At 38.7% G+C, this 15,952-nt stretch overlaps 1 protein-coding gene across 1 annotated transcript in view; it reads left to right on the plus strand.

Moving 5' to 3' along the window:
- SIK3 (SIK family kinase 3) overlaps positions 1–15,952 on the plus strand; it is a 421,581-nt gene that overhangs the window by 203,577 nt on the left and 202,052 nt on the right. The window contains exon 2 of the mRNA XM_042780361.1: positions 6,197–6,313. Within this exon, the coding sequence (XP_042636295.1) occupies positions 6,197–6,313 (117 nt within the window). The remainder of the gene's footprint in view (positions 1–6,196; positions 6,314–15,952) is intronic.

A 15,952-nucleotide genomic window follows, 5' to 3' on the forward strand; every position in this document is an offset into this window, starting at 1 on the left:
GGAAGGAAGGTTGGGCAATCTACTTCCGCAGTGACACTGCCTCGGAAACCCAAGGAGGGGTCACTATGAGTCGGGGCCGACTCGATGGCAAATAACAACAACAACAACTACAGCAGTGAGTTGGTTTTTTTTTTGACACGTTTAGGAGCCCTAGCAGTACGCTCAGCTGCTAAATGAGAAGCTGTCAGTTCATACTCACCCACTGGCTCAACGGGAAAAAGATTTGACCACCTGCTTCTGTGAAGATTTAAGCCTAGGAAACCTGACGGGGCATTTCTGCTCTGTCACATTGGGTTGCTCACCTAAGAACAACAACATGGACACATTTAATTTTTGAAGCAACTGATACATACTTTAAGCTAAAACCTTTATTATATAGCCTGCAATAATAATCTGCTGCTATGAAATTTCACATTCATTAATCTGTTCAGGTATTCTCAAAATAGTCATATCTGTTTGGTAGGCACCTGCTCTCAAAAGTTGGTAATTTCTGTTTCATCACTACTTTTTCTGCTTTTTAGAAAAACCTCTACTTTGCAGTTTGCTAGCTAAAGAAACTGGCTGAGTTTTAGAAGTTGCCTCCTTCTTTTAAGTGGTCCTGTCAGTCAGTTAGGAGCTCTGGTAGCATAGTGCCTAAGGCATTTGACTGCTAACCAGAAGGCTGGAGGTTCAAACCCACCAGCCACTTCTCAGAAGGAAGGTTGGGCAATCTACTTCCGTAGTGATACTGCCTCAGAAACCCAAGGAAGGGTCGCTATGAGTCGGGTCCGACTGGACGGCACATAACAACAACAACAGTCAGTTGTGCCATTTGTCACGTGCCATTAAGTGTCCTTCAGTCAGGTGTTAGCTACGCAGTAGAGATGGCAAAGGGGGTGCCTGAGTTGCTGTGAAGAAGCAAAGCATTTGCTGTCTGGCACCATCCTCAGCGTCAAGCCTTGCTGTGGTTCCATCCTGTGGTTCAGTGTGACTTTCCTGAATGGAATGCATTTTTTTCCAGCTCACTTCCTTCCATGTTCTTCCCACATCAGCTTGCAAGCAGACCGTTGATTATGAATGTTGCCCACAAATTGTTAGCTGTTTTGATTCGTGGCCCCCTAACTCACCCCTTGAGTAAGGAATTATTGTGTTTCAGATTCAGGGTTATGTTGCTTTGTGAAGCAGATCTAATCCTTGCTTACAGAATGCCTACAGTTTAAGATTTAATTAAACAAAAACAAAAAAACACCAAAATAATAACAGCAGTAGTATCTGCCATTGATGTATATGGTGTATTTACTGTGCCAGGCACTATATGAAGTAGGTTGCATGCATTAATTTAGTTAATCCCCAACAATGGTTAGAGAAGTTTCTCTTGTTGCCATTATTTTATAGATAAGGAGGCCCAGAAGAATTACATCACTTTCTCAAGGTTACAAATTAGAGGACAGTTAGACCTAGGTATCTTGACTCCAGAGTCCTTGCTTTTGCCCACTGTATTCATTCCCTGTTGTTGTTGTTATGTGCCATCGAGTCGGACCTGACTCGTAGCGACCCCTCCTTGGGTTTCCGAGGCCGTATCACTATGGAAGTAGATTGCCCCATCTCCTTTATTTCCAGTGTGGTAAAATCTTAAATCTTGCTGAGTAGATAGTAACTTGATGTTTTAATCTATGAAAACTTTCTCTATCTACCTACTAAAAGGAGCTTATACTTAATACAATTTTCCCCAAAAAGATAATTCTATGTTTCAGTATATAGGGGTGGATCTTCAACCATATTCCCTTAATGTAAAGTCAGATATACTTGTTACAAAATGTAAAACTACATCTGCATTATCCTTTGATTTTTTTTATTACATTAACTAATATTTATTAAGTGCAAGGTATATGTTACAAGATCTTTTAAAAAATTACTGTGGTGAAAATACATATAACAAAACAGTCACCAATTCAACAATTGCTATATATACAGTTCAAAGACATTAATTACATTCTTCAAGTTGTACAACCATTCTTGCTATCCTTTTCAAAATCTTCCCACCACTACTAATATAAAAACTCAGTGCTCCTTAAGCAAAAACTCTTAACTTACTCTCTTCTTCCTACTCCTGGTAAGTACTAATAATCTTTGGTTTCTATATGTTTGCTTATTTTACACAAGTGGTATCATACAGTATTTATCCTTAGTGATTTATTTCACACAGTATGATGTTCTCATCTTGTGGCGTGCCTCACGAGTCCATTTATCTTATGACTGAATAGCATTCCATTGTGTGTATATATCACATTTTGTTTATCCATTCATCTGTTGGTGGACGTTCTTTCCACTTATTGGTTATTGTGTAAAGTGCTGCAATGAACATTGGAATATAGGTTTCTGTTTGCATTCACTTCTTCTGAGTATATGCTTAGAATTGGGATTGCTGGGTCATATGGTAGATTTGGGGGCTCTGGTGGCATAGTGTCCAAGGCATTTGACTGGTAAGCAGAAGGCTGGTGTTTCAAACCTACCAGTCACTCCTTTGAAGGAAGATTGGACAATCTACTTCTGTAGTGATACTGCCTTGGAAACCCAAGGAGGGGTCACTCTGAGTTGGATCTGACGATCTGACTCGATGGCAGTGACTTTGTTTGTTTGTTTGTTTGTTTTGGATGGTAGAATTTATGTTAACTTCTTTATGTGGAACCACCAAACTGTTTCCCACAGTGGCTTGTACCATTTCATATTTCTACCTGCAGTGAATTAGAGTTTTAGTTTCTTTACAATCTCGCCAATACCTATCGTGTTTTGGTTGTTATGATCATTTCCATTTTAATAGGGGTGAGTTGGTACCTCATTGTAGTTTTGATCTGCATCTTTCCTATGGCTAATGTGGGAGCATTGGTGAAATCCATTTGATGGCAGTGGGTTTGGTTTGGTTTGGTGGTGCAGTAGTTAAGCACTGAGCAGCTAACCAAAAGGTTGGCAGTTCTAAGACCACAGCTGGTTTGTGGGAGAAATGTCTTTCTCTGCTTCCTAAAGATTTATGGCTTTGGAAGCCCTATAGGGCATTGCTACTCTGTCTTATAGGATTGCCGTGAGTTAGTATTGTCTTGATGGCAATGGGTTTGAAGGGTTTTTTTTTTTGCTTGTTTTGGGACATGCTCATAATGTTGAGCGTGTTTTCATGTGCTTATGGCCATTTAAAAATCCTGTTTGGTGAAATGTCTGTTTGAGTCCTTTGCCTTTTTTTTTTTTCCCCTTGATTAGTTGTTTGTCTTTTTCTTGTTAAATTGTAGATGTTGCTTATAGATTTTGAATATTAGACCATTATCAGATTATGATTCCTGACAATTTTCTCCCATTTTGTAGGTTGTCTTTGTTATAAAATCTTAATAACCAATTTTATTCTCGTTAGGTTTATTTTTCTCTTTACATTTATGAAGATCCTCAGAATGCAAATGAAATTCAGAGTGAGTCCACTGTGAATGACTCTTCCAGTTAATAGTATGACCCAGTACTCTCTTGGGCATAAAAAAAAGTAACAAAAAGAAAGTCAGTTTCCTTGAAGATTTTTATACACCCCTTCTCCTGCATGGACAGAGGAAGGGGATTTAAGGCGCAAATCTTTGGACAGTTGATACTCCCATTGTTAAAATCAATAATTCCTAGTATCCCAACCTTTTATATAGCATGGCACACATACAAAATGATAATATTTTCCCTGGGGTAAACATGTGAGGCCATGCCACACTGGAGGTGAACCAGTGCCACCTATTTACAGTTCTGGGCACACCTGTAACCCCTTTTCAGCATACCAGATGGGAAACTCTCGTGTAGGCACATGTCTGCAAGTTTCTAAGGTTGTTATTTACATGAAAGCACTCTGTAAACGACAGTGTACCATTTGTGTGTCAGATTTTGATAATTAATATTGAGACCCAGATATTTTTTCTAAAAAGGGACATGTGACCATGATTTATTTTGTTTTGGAAGCTGTTCTGAGACAAGCAGGAGCTGCTGTCAGATCTGCACGGTATCATAACAACACACAAGCTTCCACCGATAGATGGATGGTGTGGCTGCCATGAAGTGAATTGGCCAGGAATAGAACCCAAGTTTCCTGCATGGAAATCAAGAATTTTACCACTGAACCACCAGTACCCACTTACATCTTACACACAGCTCTATTAATTGTACTTCTAACATTGTGTTATGTAAACTGTTTCACACATCTCTTTCCCTTACTAGACTGTGAACTCTTGAGGATAAGACTATGTTTTATTAATCCTTGTAACTTGAGCTACACCCAATTCATTTCACCACATTCCATCATTCAAAAAAAAAAAGAAAACCGAATCCATAGTGACCCTGTAGGACAGAGAACTGCCACATAATGTTTCTAAGGCTATAATCTATAATCTTTGAGGGAGCAGACTGCAACATCTTTCTTTCATGGAGCAGCTGGTGAATTTCAACCACTGACCTTTTGGTTAGCAGCCATTGTTTTTTTTGAATCAAGCTGAAATTGGTCTCTCTCTGTTTTTGTCTCATTACTCCTCATTCTAACCTCTGAAACAATTCCAAACAAAGTTACTTTTATACCAGTCTTTTATACACTTAAGTAGCTTATCAGGTATAGTTTCACACAATTTTTATTTCTCTGGGCTAAACATTTGTAGTGTCCAAATTTTGCTTCCCTGTTTTTTTTTTTTCTTTTTTATCTCGATAAGTTTACGTTTTTCTTTCTTCCTAGTATATATAATCATATAGTTTTAAGAATTGAAGGGACTGGTATTTTCCTTGGAGGAACCCTGCTGTTACAGTGGTTAAGTACTCAGCTGCTAACTTGAAAGGTTGACAGTTCAAAGCCATCAGCTGCTTCCACAGGAGAAAGATGTGGCACTCTGTTTCCATAAAAATTTACAGCCTTGGAAACCCAGTAGGGCAAGTTCTACTCTGTCCTCATTGTAAGTTGGAATTTACTGGATGGCAATGAGTTTGGTTTGGTTTAGAGTTTGCCTATTTCAAGCCCTTCATCGGACTAATGTTTACTGCATACATACTGATTGCATAATTGAAACTGAGATAAAGACATACTTTGGGGTAACACAAATGTTTTCAGCATTTAAGTGAGAAAACTGAGTATGTTTAGATTTAGTAGATTAAAAAATCCTTTTGTCTTTCATTCTGTTTTAAAATATGTTGCATATCTAATAATACAGGGTTGGACAAAATAGAAAAATATGTTTTATGCAGAATGTGTGTACAGTATAGTGAGATCTTCAGATTTTTATAGCACCATTATTAAGAATTTGGCTGAAGAGAACCGGGAGCCTGGGCTTCAGTTCTGGGTCTTCCACATAAAGCAAAAATCCAAACCCACTGCTATTGAGTCAATTCTGACTCATAGTGACTCTATAGACAGAGTAGAACTGCCTCATAGGGTTTCTGAGGATGTAAATCTTTACAGAAGCAGACTGCCTCATCTTTCTCTACACAGCAGCTGGTAGGTTCAAACCACTGACCTTTTGGTTAGCAGCTGAGTGCTTTAACCACTACGCCACTAACTGTAAATTAGTTAATCTTGGATAAATTACTCAGTCTCTCTGTTCTCCTTTTTCTTATTCGTAAAATACCATTAGTAACAATATGGGGTTGTTAAGTCTTTTAAATGCATCAGTACTTGCCAAACACTAAGAATTATACCTAGTACGTAGTAAACAAACTCCTGTTACCACAACCACCACTGCTGCCACCACCACAACCATTACTACTGTTATATAACTACCAGGTGAGATGTTGAAAGCCCTATGACATTTCTGGTAGAACCTTACTAAAACATCCTGTACCTATAATAAAAAGTTATTTTCTTAATGAGAGACTTTATTCCACTCTCTACAGTGAAGCATGAAGTGACCAAGATTGAAACCACATCTATGAATAATAAAGTGTTTTGTCATGGGGTTTTACTGTATGAGCAATTTAAGAAATGGTAGAAGACCCATAAGCTTTTGGAGTCTGTTCCTTTGAGACCAACTTGCTAGGACTCCATTTCCTATCTTTCTAAAAGAGTAAATTCACTTTCCTCATTGTTACTTTATAAACAAAATACTGGCATCTTGTATTTTATGGAATAAAATTTTTTTTTTCCATAAAATTAAATGTTTTTTAATTTCTTTAGTACATTGCTTTTAATAATATGTTAGAGTAAATTGTCTTCCTCTGTTTCCAGGTTGCTATCAAGATCATAGACAAGACCCAGCTGGATGAAGAAAACCTGAAGAAGATTTTCCGGGAAGTTCAGATTATGAAGATGCTTTGCCACCCCCATATCATCAGGCTTTACCAGGTAAGAGCACTACAGAGATCTCAGAATGGTCAGTTGTATCTATGGCTGTCTTGGAAGAAAGATGTGTGGGTAAACATCTATGACTTCTTTTGGTCTGTATGCTCAGCCTACGATTTCCACCACCCTTTTATTCCCCTACTGTATACTTATGTTTTTCCCTGGTTACTTATTAGTAGGAGACTCTGAAACTTGTTCTTGAACATTGGGTTCAAATGGAAGAAATGATGACGTGAAACAGCTGAACAGAAGATTTCAAAGGATGGCTAGAGAAGACAAAATAAAATATTATAATGAAATATGCAAAGGCCTAGAGTAATAAAACCAAAAAGGAAGAAGATGCTCAGCATTTCTTAAGCTGAAAGAACTGAAGAAAAAATGCAAGCCTCAAGTTGTGATATTTGAAGGATTCTGTGGCCAAAATATTGAACAATAGAAAGAAGCATCAAAAGAAGATGGAAGGTCTTTAGTCAACTATTTTTGACAAAAGTGCTGAGTCCATTCAATGGGAAAAGAAGATTTTCTTCAGTAAATGGTGCTGAGAAAATCAGATTTCCCCATACAGAAAAATGGAATAGGATCCATACCTCATGCCATAAAAAGAAATTTAAAGTGAATTAAGGACCTAAATGTATAAAAGAAAACTATAACATTCTTAGATAAACAAGCAGGGTTAACTCTGTCAGGCATAGCTTTCAACATTGGATTATTTAATAGAATTAAAAAAAAAAAGCACAAACAGCAAAGACAAAATAAATAAATAGGACTTCAGAAATAAAAAAACTTTTGTTCATCAAAAGACTTTACTGAAAAAATGAAAAGATAAGCTACCAGCTGGGAGACAATCTTTGGAAACCATATAGCTGACAGAAATCCTAACAACTAACAGTTTAGCTTTAAATCTAACTTTGACAGTTTAACAACAAAAAGACAACCCAATGTAAAATAGGCAAAGGATTTGAATATATTTTACCAAAGAACACATTCAAATGGCCACCAAATGCATGAAAAGATGCTCAGCATCCTTAGCCATCAGAGAGATACAGAAAGATTAGCTAAGATTTTTTAAAAAAGAAAATGACAAATATGGTGAGGATGTGGGGAAATTGGAACAATTATCCATTGCTGGAGGGAATGCAAAATGGTACAGCCGTTGTGGAAAACAGTGTGGCAGTTCCTCAAAAAACTTAAAATAGAACTACCACATGAACCAACAATTCCATTGCTAGGTGTATACCTAAAAGACTTGACAGCAGAGACTCAAATACAGAAAATGTTCATTGCAGCACTGTTCACAATAGCCAAAAGATTGACACACTCTAAATTTCCATTAATGAATGATTGGATAAAGCAAAATGTCATACATGCATGCAATGGAATACTACTCAGCCAATAAGAGAGATGAAGTCCTGATCTGTGCTACAACATGAAGGTACCTTTAGAACATTATTCTGAGTGATAAAAGTCAATCACAAAAGGACAAATACTATATGATCTCAAATTTATGAAATAACAGCAATAGGCAAATACATAAAAGACCAAAATTTATTAGTTGTTAACAGAGGCAGAAGGGAAGAGGTAAGTGAAAATCACTATTTGGGAAGCAGTGAGTTTCTGTTTATTGGGAAGGGAAATTGGCAACTATTGTGAGTACTTGATGTACAACATGATTGTTGTTGTTGTTGTTATGTGCCGTCGAGTCGGACCCAACTCATAGTGACCCCTCCTTGGGTTTCCGAGGCAGTATCTCACTATGGAAGTAGATTGCCCCCTCTTCCTTCTGAGGAGTGGCTGGTGGGTTTGAACCACCAGCCTTCTGGTTAGCAGTCAAGTGCCTTAGGCACTACGTTACCAGAGCTCCCACAACATGATTAATGTAATCGATGCCACTAAATTGTATACCTGAAAATGTTGAATTTACAAATGTCTTCCATATATTTTTACAACAATAAAAAATTGTATCCATAATAATAATAAAAGAATATGGAAGGAATATAAAGCTCTGTTGGTAGAATGCCTAAGGCATTTGACTGCTAACCAGAAGGCAGGAGCTTCAAACCCACCAGCCGCTCCTTGGAAGGAAGATGGGGCACTCTACTTCAATAGTGATATTGCCTTGGGAACCCAGGGGGAAGGGTCGCTATGAGTCACAATTGACTGAATGGTAGTGAGTTTTGTTTTGTTTTATAATAATAATAAAAGAACATGGAAGGAATATAAAGAGTTACTGTACCAAAAAGAATTGGTCAACATTCAACCATTTTGTGAGGTAGCATATGATCAAGAAGAGATAGTACTGAAGGAAGAAAGAGGTCCAAGCTACACTGAAGGAAATGGTGAAAAACAAGACTTCAAGAACAAATGGAATACCCATTTAGATGTTTCAACAAATGGCTGCAATGCCGAAAGTGCTGACTTGTCTGTGCCAAGAAATTTGAAAGATAGCTACCTGGACAATTGACTGGAAGAGATCTATATACGTGCCTATTCCAAAGAAAGGTGATCCAAGAGAATGCTGAAATTGAAATTATTGAATAGTATGATTAATATCACACCCAAATAAAATTTTGTTGAAGACAATTCAAAAATGGTTATAGTAGTACATTGACAGGGAACAGCAATAAATTCAAGCAGGATTCAGAAGAAGGCGTGGAAGGAGGGGAGGGATATCATTGCTTACATCAGATGGATCTTAGCCGAAAGCAGAAAAAACCAGGAAGATGTTTATCTGTATTTTATTGATTATGAGAAAGGCATAGCACTACTGTGTGGATCATAAAAAATTATGGATAACATTGTGAAGAATGGGAATTCCAGAACACTTAATTGTGTTCATGTGGAACTTGTACATAGACCTAGAGGCAATTGTTTGAACTGAACAAGGGGATATGCAAAGTTTAAGATCAGGAAAAGTGTGCGTCAGTGTTGTGTCCTTTCACCGTAGTTATTCAATCTATATGCTAAGCATATATTCCAAGAAGCTGAACTATATGAAGAAGAACATAGCAAAAGGATTGGAGGTAGACTCATTAATAACCAGAAGAATGCAAATGATGCAACCTTGCTTGCTGAAAGTGAAGAGGATTTGAAGCACTTACTAATGAAAATCAAAGACTACAGCCTTCAATTTATTTTAGATTATATTTCAAATAAAGAAAACAGAAATCCTCACAACCAGACAATAAGTGACATCATGATAAACAACAAAAAGATTGAGGTTGACAAGGATTTCATTTTACTTGGGTATACAGTGAACACTCATAGAAGAAGCAGTTAAGAAAAATCAAATGACATATACTCTCTTCTCACTTATCAACATGGTTGGGTCCAAAGAACAGATAGATCATTGTGCAAAAATTGGCATTATGCAAAAATGGAGGATGACCACATCAGATCACAAAATGAAGGATGACAATATCATTGTATAACTGCCAAACCACTGAGAATCAAGGCTCAGCCAAGTTGACATATAACCTTAACCATCACAGCCAGCATTGTTCTCGCCAGCACTTTGGTGTTTGTCACTGTCAGGCATATGTTTTTAATGCACAAAGTAGTTGGATAGTAGATTTTTAATTGTTATTGTAAATGTGAAATCTGGGCTAAGAGTTAGTAAGTGAGAAATAAGTATATTACATCAAGCACATCTGATCCAAAAGACCTCATTAAAGTGTTCAGAAGCAAAGATGTCACTTAGAGCACTAAGGTGTGCTTGAGCCAAGCCATGGTATTTTCTTCACTTCCTATGCATGAGAAAGCTGGGCAGTGAACAAGGAAAACTGAACAAGAGTTAATGCATTTGAATTATGGTGTTGGTGAGCAATATTGAATATACCAGGGGCTGCCAGAAGAACAAACAAATCTGCCTTGGAATAAGTACACCCGGAATGCTTCTTAGAAGCAAGAATGGCCAGACTTTGCCTTTCGTACTTTAGCCATGTTATCAGGAAGGACTAGTCCCTAGAGAAGGATATCATGCTTGGTAAAGTAGAGGGTCAGCAAAAAATAGGAAGACCCTCAACAAGATGGATTGACACAGTGGCTGAAACAATGGGCTCAAACATAGCAACCTCTGTGAGGATGGTGCAGGACCTGGTAGTGTGTTTTGTTCTCTTATTCTGGCTCTTTGAGTCAGAACCAACTTGATAGCACCCAACAACAGCACTTACTATTAAGATCTGCCTTACCCAGGTAACACCACCATCAAATCACTTCCAACTCATAGCAATCCCCGTTTGGGTTCCCAAGGCTATAAATCTTTATGGAAGTGGATTGCTTCTTCTTCCTCCCACAGAGCAGCGTGTGGGTTGAAACACTGATTTTCTGGGTAGCAGCCAAATGCTTTACCTAATATGTCACCAGAGATCCTGCCTTACCCAGATCTTTCCCTCTCTCATTACCATCGAGTCAAATCTGACTCATAGCGACCCCTCCTTGGATTTCCGAGGCAGTATCACTACAAGAAGTAGGTTGCCCAAACCTTCTTTCCAAGGAGTGGCTGGTGGGTTTGAACAGCTAGCCTTCTGGTTAGCAGTCAAATGCCTTAGGCACTACACCACCAGAGCTCCCCCTTACTCAGATAGGCCTTGTTAATTTATACTTTAAAATCTGGACTTTGTTTTTACTGAGAATTACACCAAGAAATTATCTAGAAGATGAGAACTTTATTTAGGTCAGAATTCTAAAACAAGATGGGAAACCTAAAAGGAAAAAATAATTTTAAGAGGTGAAAGCTAGAGATGAAGAGAACATTATTTAAACACTAATTTCTGTGATCATGCTATGAATTGTGAAGACAAAAGATAGATTAAATATGCCTTCTTGTACCAATCAAAGCCTGCTTCTTCTCTAATTCTAGTAAGTTCTTAGACTTTGTTTTCCAAGGTAGCACTTGAATTATTTTGATATCAAAGGTCTGAGCATATGTAATGTGAGAGATTTCTATTCCAGTTTTCTTATCTTCCTGAGAGATATACGTATTTCATGCCATTGGCAAAATGATTCCCTAGATTAGTACAAAAGCAGTTTATCTGATGGCTGGAATTTCAAGCTGGGTAGGAGGGGAGGATCTTGCCATAGCAGGCTGGTACAAGAGATATTTTAAGAGAGGTGGATCTTTGGGGTGTTTCTCAAATTGCAATGTGTGTGAGCATTCACAGACATTGCTTCTGGACAGGGCCAGTGTTGCTCATTGCTTTCTACCAGAACCGCTATCACCTAGTTCTAAGGGAAGTGGCCAGCCACTTGATTAATTTGCTGCTTTTACTCTGCAGTGAATGGTTACTGGCCCATGCATGGTATCATGTATAAAAGTAGACCAAGGCACAGTGGGCAAGCTGTCATAGTCTTGTATGGAAAGAAAGCATGTCATGATGCTAGTATGGGTGATTAAGGTGGTTACAACTTTAAAACCCTTTCCTGGCATCAGGTACTCAGATAAATGAAATTAATTAGCTCAGCAGAAACCAAACCAAACTCACGGGCATCGAGTTGATTTCAACTTATAGCAACCCCCATTGGGTTTCCGAGGTGGTAAATCTTTATATAAAAGTAGATTGCCTAGTCTTGCTTCCACAGAATGGCTGGTGGGTTTGAAACACCAACCTTCTGGTTAGCAGTCTGATGCCTTAGGCACTGTGCTACCAGAGCTCCTTTCAGCAGAAACAGACCTGTTGAAATTTATAAGACTAAGTTGTATTGAGTCACACCTACACTTTGCTTCAAAAGCAAACCTGTTAAAGCTTCCCGCTGTTTCCTAAAGACCTGTATTTGCAAACTCACAGTTGTCTAACCCCACCACTTGTCTGTCAGTTTGTTGTACTGTGGTGGCTTGCATGTTACTGTGAAGCTGGAGGCCATGCCACCATTATATCAAATGCCAGCAGCGCCACCCATGATGGATAGGTTTCAGCAGAGCTTCCAGACTAAGACAGACTCGGAAGAAGGAAGAGGCCATCCACTTCTCAAATAATTGGCCGGTGAAAATCTTATGAATGGCAGTGAAACACTCTCTGGTATATTACTGGAAAACTGTATGAATAGACTTGAAACATTGTCTAATATGGAATATGAGCGCCATAGGTCGGAAGGGTCAAAATGTGACTGGGGAAGAGTTGCCTCCTCAGAGTAGAGCCAACCTTAATGACATGGATGGAGTAAAGCTTTCAGGACCTCTATTTACTGATGTGGCATGACTCAAAATGAGAAGAAACACCTGTAAGCATCCATTAATAATTAGAACATGGAATGTATGACATATGAATCTAGGAAAATTGAGAGTTGTCAAAAATGGAATGCATAAAGATTAATGTCCTTCTGATAGAGCCTGGTGGAACCACTGAGACTATGGCCCGTAGCTGCCCTTCAGGTCTGGAACTGAACCCACACCTGTGGCTTCCAGCCAAACAAAAGATAGGCATATGAGGTGAACATTTACCTGAGGTAGATACACTCCTTGAAGAGAACGATCATGGAAGAAAGAAGGGCTGCTTATGCACAGGGAGACAGCTTAGGGGGCAGGAGTGCATGGAGGGATGGACACAGGGAAGAGGTAACTATTGGGAGGAAGTGGGAGGGGAGCTGTTGCATTTGTGGTAAATTGTAGTCAATGTCATGAGACAAAGTGTATGTGAAGTGCTGTATGGAAAGTGAATTTGCTCTGTAAATTTTCACCTAAATCACAATTAAAAAACAACAAAAAAAATTCTATTGAAGAGAGAAGTCAAAGCTGCGCTGAAGGAATTGGCGAAGAATGAGGCTACAGGAATTGACAGAATACCCACTGAGATGTTTCCACAAATGGATGCCACACTGGAGGCACTCACTTGTCTGTGCCACGAAATTTGGAAGACAGCTAGCTAGCTACCTGGCCAGCTAACTGGGGGAAATCCATATTTGTATCCATTCCAAGGAGAGGTGATCCCACTGAATGTGAAAATTAATGAACAGTATCATTAGTATCACACACAAGTAAAATCTTGCTGAAGATAATTCAGAAATGGTTATGGCGGTATATTGACAGAAAACTTCCAGAAATGCAAGCTAGATTAAGAAGAGGATGTGGAATGAGGGATATCATAACTAATGTCAGATAGATCTTGGCTGAAAGCAAAGAATACCAGAAAGATGTTTACTTGTGTTTTATTGAGTATGCAAAAGCATTTGATTGTGTGGATGATAACAAACTATGGATAACATTGAGAAGAATGGGAATTCCAGAATATTTTATTGTGCTCATTAGGAACCTGTACATAGAGCAGGAGGCTGTCATTCAAACAGAACAAGGGATACTGCATGGTTTAAAATCAGGAAGGGAGTATGTCAGGGTTATAGCCTTACACCATACATATTCAATCTGTGTGCTGAGCAAATAATCTGAGAAGCTGGATTATATGAAGAAGAATCCTACATCAGGATTAGAGGAAGACTGACTCATTAACAACCTGAGATATGCAGATAACTCAACTTTGCTTGCTGAAAGTGAGGATGACTTGAAACACTTACTGATGAAGATTAAACACTACAGCCTGCAGTATGGATTACACCTCAATATAAGGAAAACAAAAGTCCTCACAACTGGACCAATAAGCAGCATCACAATAAATGGAGAAACGATTGAAGTTGTCAAAGACTTGATGTTATTTGGTTCTGCAGTCAACACCAATGGAAACAGCAGTCAAGACATCAGACAATGTTTTGCTCTGGGGAAATCTGTTGCAAAGGACCTCTTTTAAGTGCTGAAGAGCAAAGATGTTTCTTTGAAGACTAAGGTGCGCCTAACCCAAGCCTTAGTATCTTCAGTTGTCTCCTATGTATGTGAGAGATGGACAATTAATAAGGAAGACCAAAGAAGAATTGATGCTTTTGAGTTGTGGTGTTGGCAAAGAATATGGAAAGTACTGTGAACTGCCAAAAGAACTAACAGATCTGTCCTGGAAGAAGTACAGCCGGAATGCTCCTTGGAAGCAAGAATGGCCAGATGGTCTTACCTACTTTGGTCATGTTGTCAGAAGGGACCATTCTTGTAGAAGGATATCATGCTTGGTAAAGTGGGGGGTCAATGAAAAAGAGTAAGGCCCACAATGAGATTGATTGACACAGAGCTACAACAAGGGGCTCAGGTATAGCAAGGATTGTGAGGCTGGCACAGGACTGGGCAGTGTTTCGTTCAGTTGTTCACAGGGTCGTTATGTGCCATAGCTGACTCGACAGCACCTAACAACAATGACAACAGGTGTCTGATCTCATCTTCTTTATTAATCCTGATCAACTGAGTGAACTACTTGTGTTAGACTGGGCTCTCTAGAGAAGCAAAACCAGTAAAGCTTATACAGAGAGAGAGAGAAAGAGAAATTTATCTTAGGAAAATGGCTCACACACTTATAGAAGCTCACAAGTCCCAAGTTCTTGGATAAGACATCAAGCTGGAGGCTTTTCCCGACTCATACAGCTGCAGGGGCGGACGAACTCAAGGTTGGCAGGCAGTTTACTGGCTGTTGACTCCAACGAATGACGAATCCAAGATCTCCAGACTGAATGGTTTATCATTCGCCCATGGACTGCTGTAGGCAGCACAACAGAATCCTGCTCCACAGAAGAACGTCTCTTTTTAAAGGATGTCCATAAGTATACTGGAAGCAGGCCACACCCCTAGGGAAACTCCCTTTCAATGGATTGGCTGCTCAAAACATATACACCTGATCCCATCATGGGAACAACCCATACCACAATTGCTTAAACCACACAGAATTGTGGTCCAGCCAAATTGACACACATCTCCAACTATCACACTACTTGGCTTCACTTTTCTTTTTTTTTTTGAATCATCTTTAAATAACTGAAGGGTTCAGGCTGACCTTTCTTTAGAAGTTAATTTATAGGTATTAACCTTGTAACTTGATTCATCAAGATCCACCCAAGATTTCATTAGCCTTTAAGAATTTGCGTACTTCAGGTCTGGCTTTGAACAAGAACCCTCATTTAAGCGCTTTAATGTTGCTTTCTGGAAATTGCTATTGTTAATGGGAGAGTCTGAACTGCCAAGGTGAATGGCTCTTACGTTGTCTTCATATAGTATTAAGGTGGTTTGCAGGTCATTTGCTGAACCTCAGTTTTAAGTGTAAGTAGCTGTATAGGAAAACAGTTTCTGTATTCTTGAAAAGTTTAATAATGAATATTTGCAGTCAATAAAAGGCCTATGGTACAAAGAGATACACAATATGACATTTATTTTTAAATTTAATTTTCTCTTAACACCCACATATTTAGAGCACTTTTGTAGTATAGATCAACATATAGAGAGAACTCAGAAGAAAGACATATAACCCAAAGGGCTAATATCACCAGCATACAGATAACTTAAAAAGAAAATAAAACAGCATATTTACTGGATTATAAAATTAAATAAGATGTGTTTATACACTTGAGTACTATGATGCCATTAAAAAGATCAGATAGATCTATTATAATACATAATGTTGTTGTATTGTTATGTGCCGTTGAGTTGGACCCGACTCATAGTGACCCTTCCTTAGGTTTCCAAGGCAGTATCACTACGGAAGTAGATTGCCCAACCTTCCTTTTCGCCAGCCTTCTGGTTAGCAGTTGAGTGCCTTAGGCACTATGCTACCAGAGCTCCCATAG

Source organism: Orycteropus afer, unplaced genomic scaffold, assembly GCF_000298275.1.
Source record: "Orycteropus afer afer isolate SDZICR_OR568_19922 unplaced genomic scaffold, OryAfe1.0 scaffold00036, whole genome shotgun sequence".
Classification (NCBI taxonomy): Eukaryota; Metazoa; Chordata; class Mammalia; order Tubulidentata; family Orycteropodidae; genus Orycteropus; species Orycteropus afer.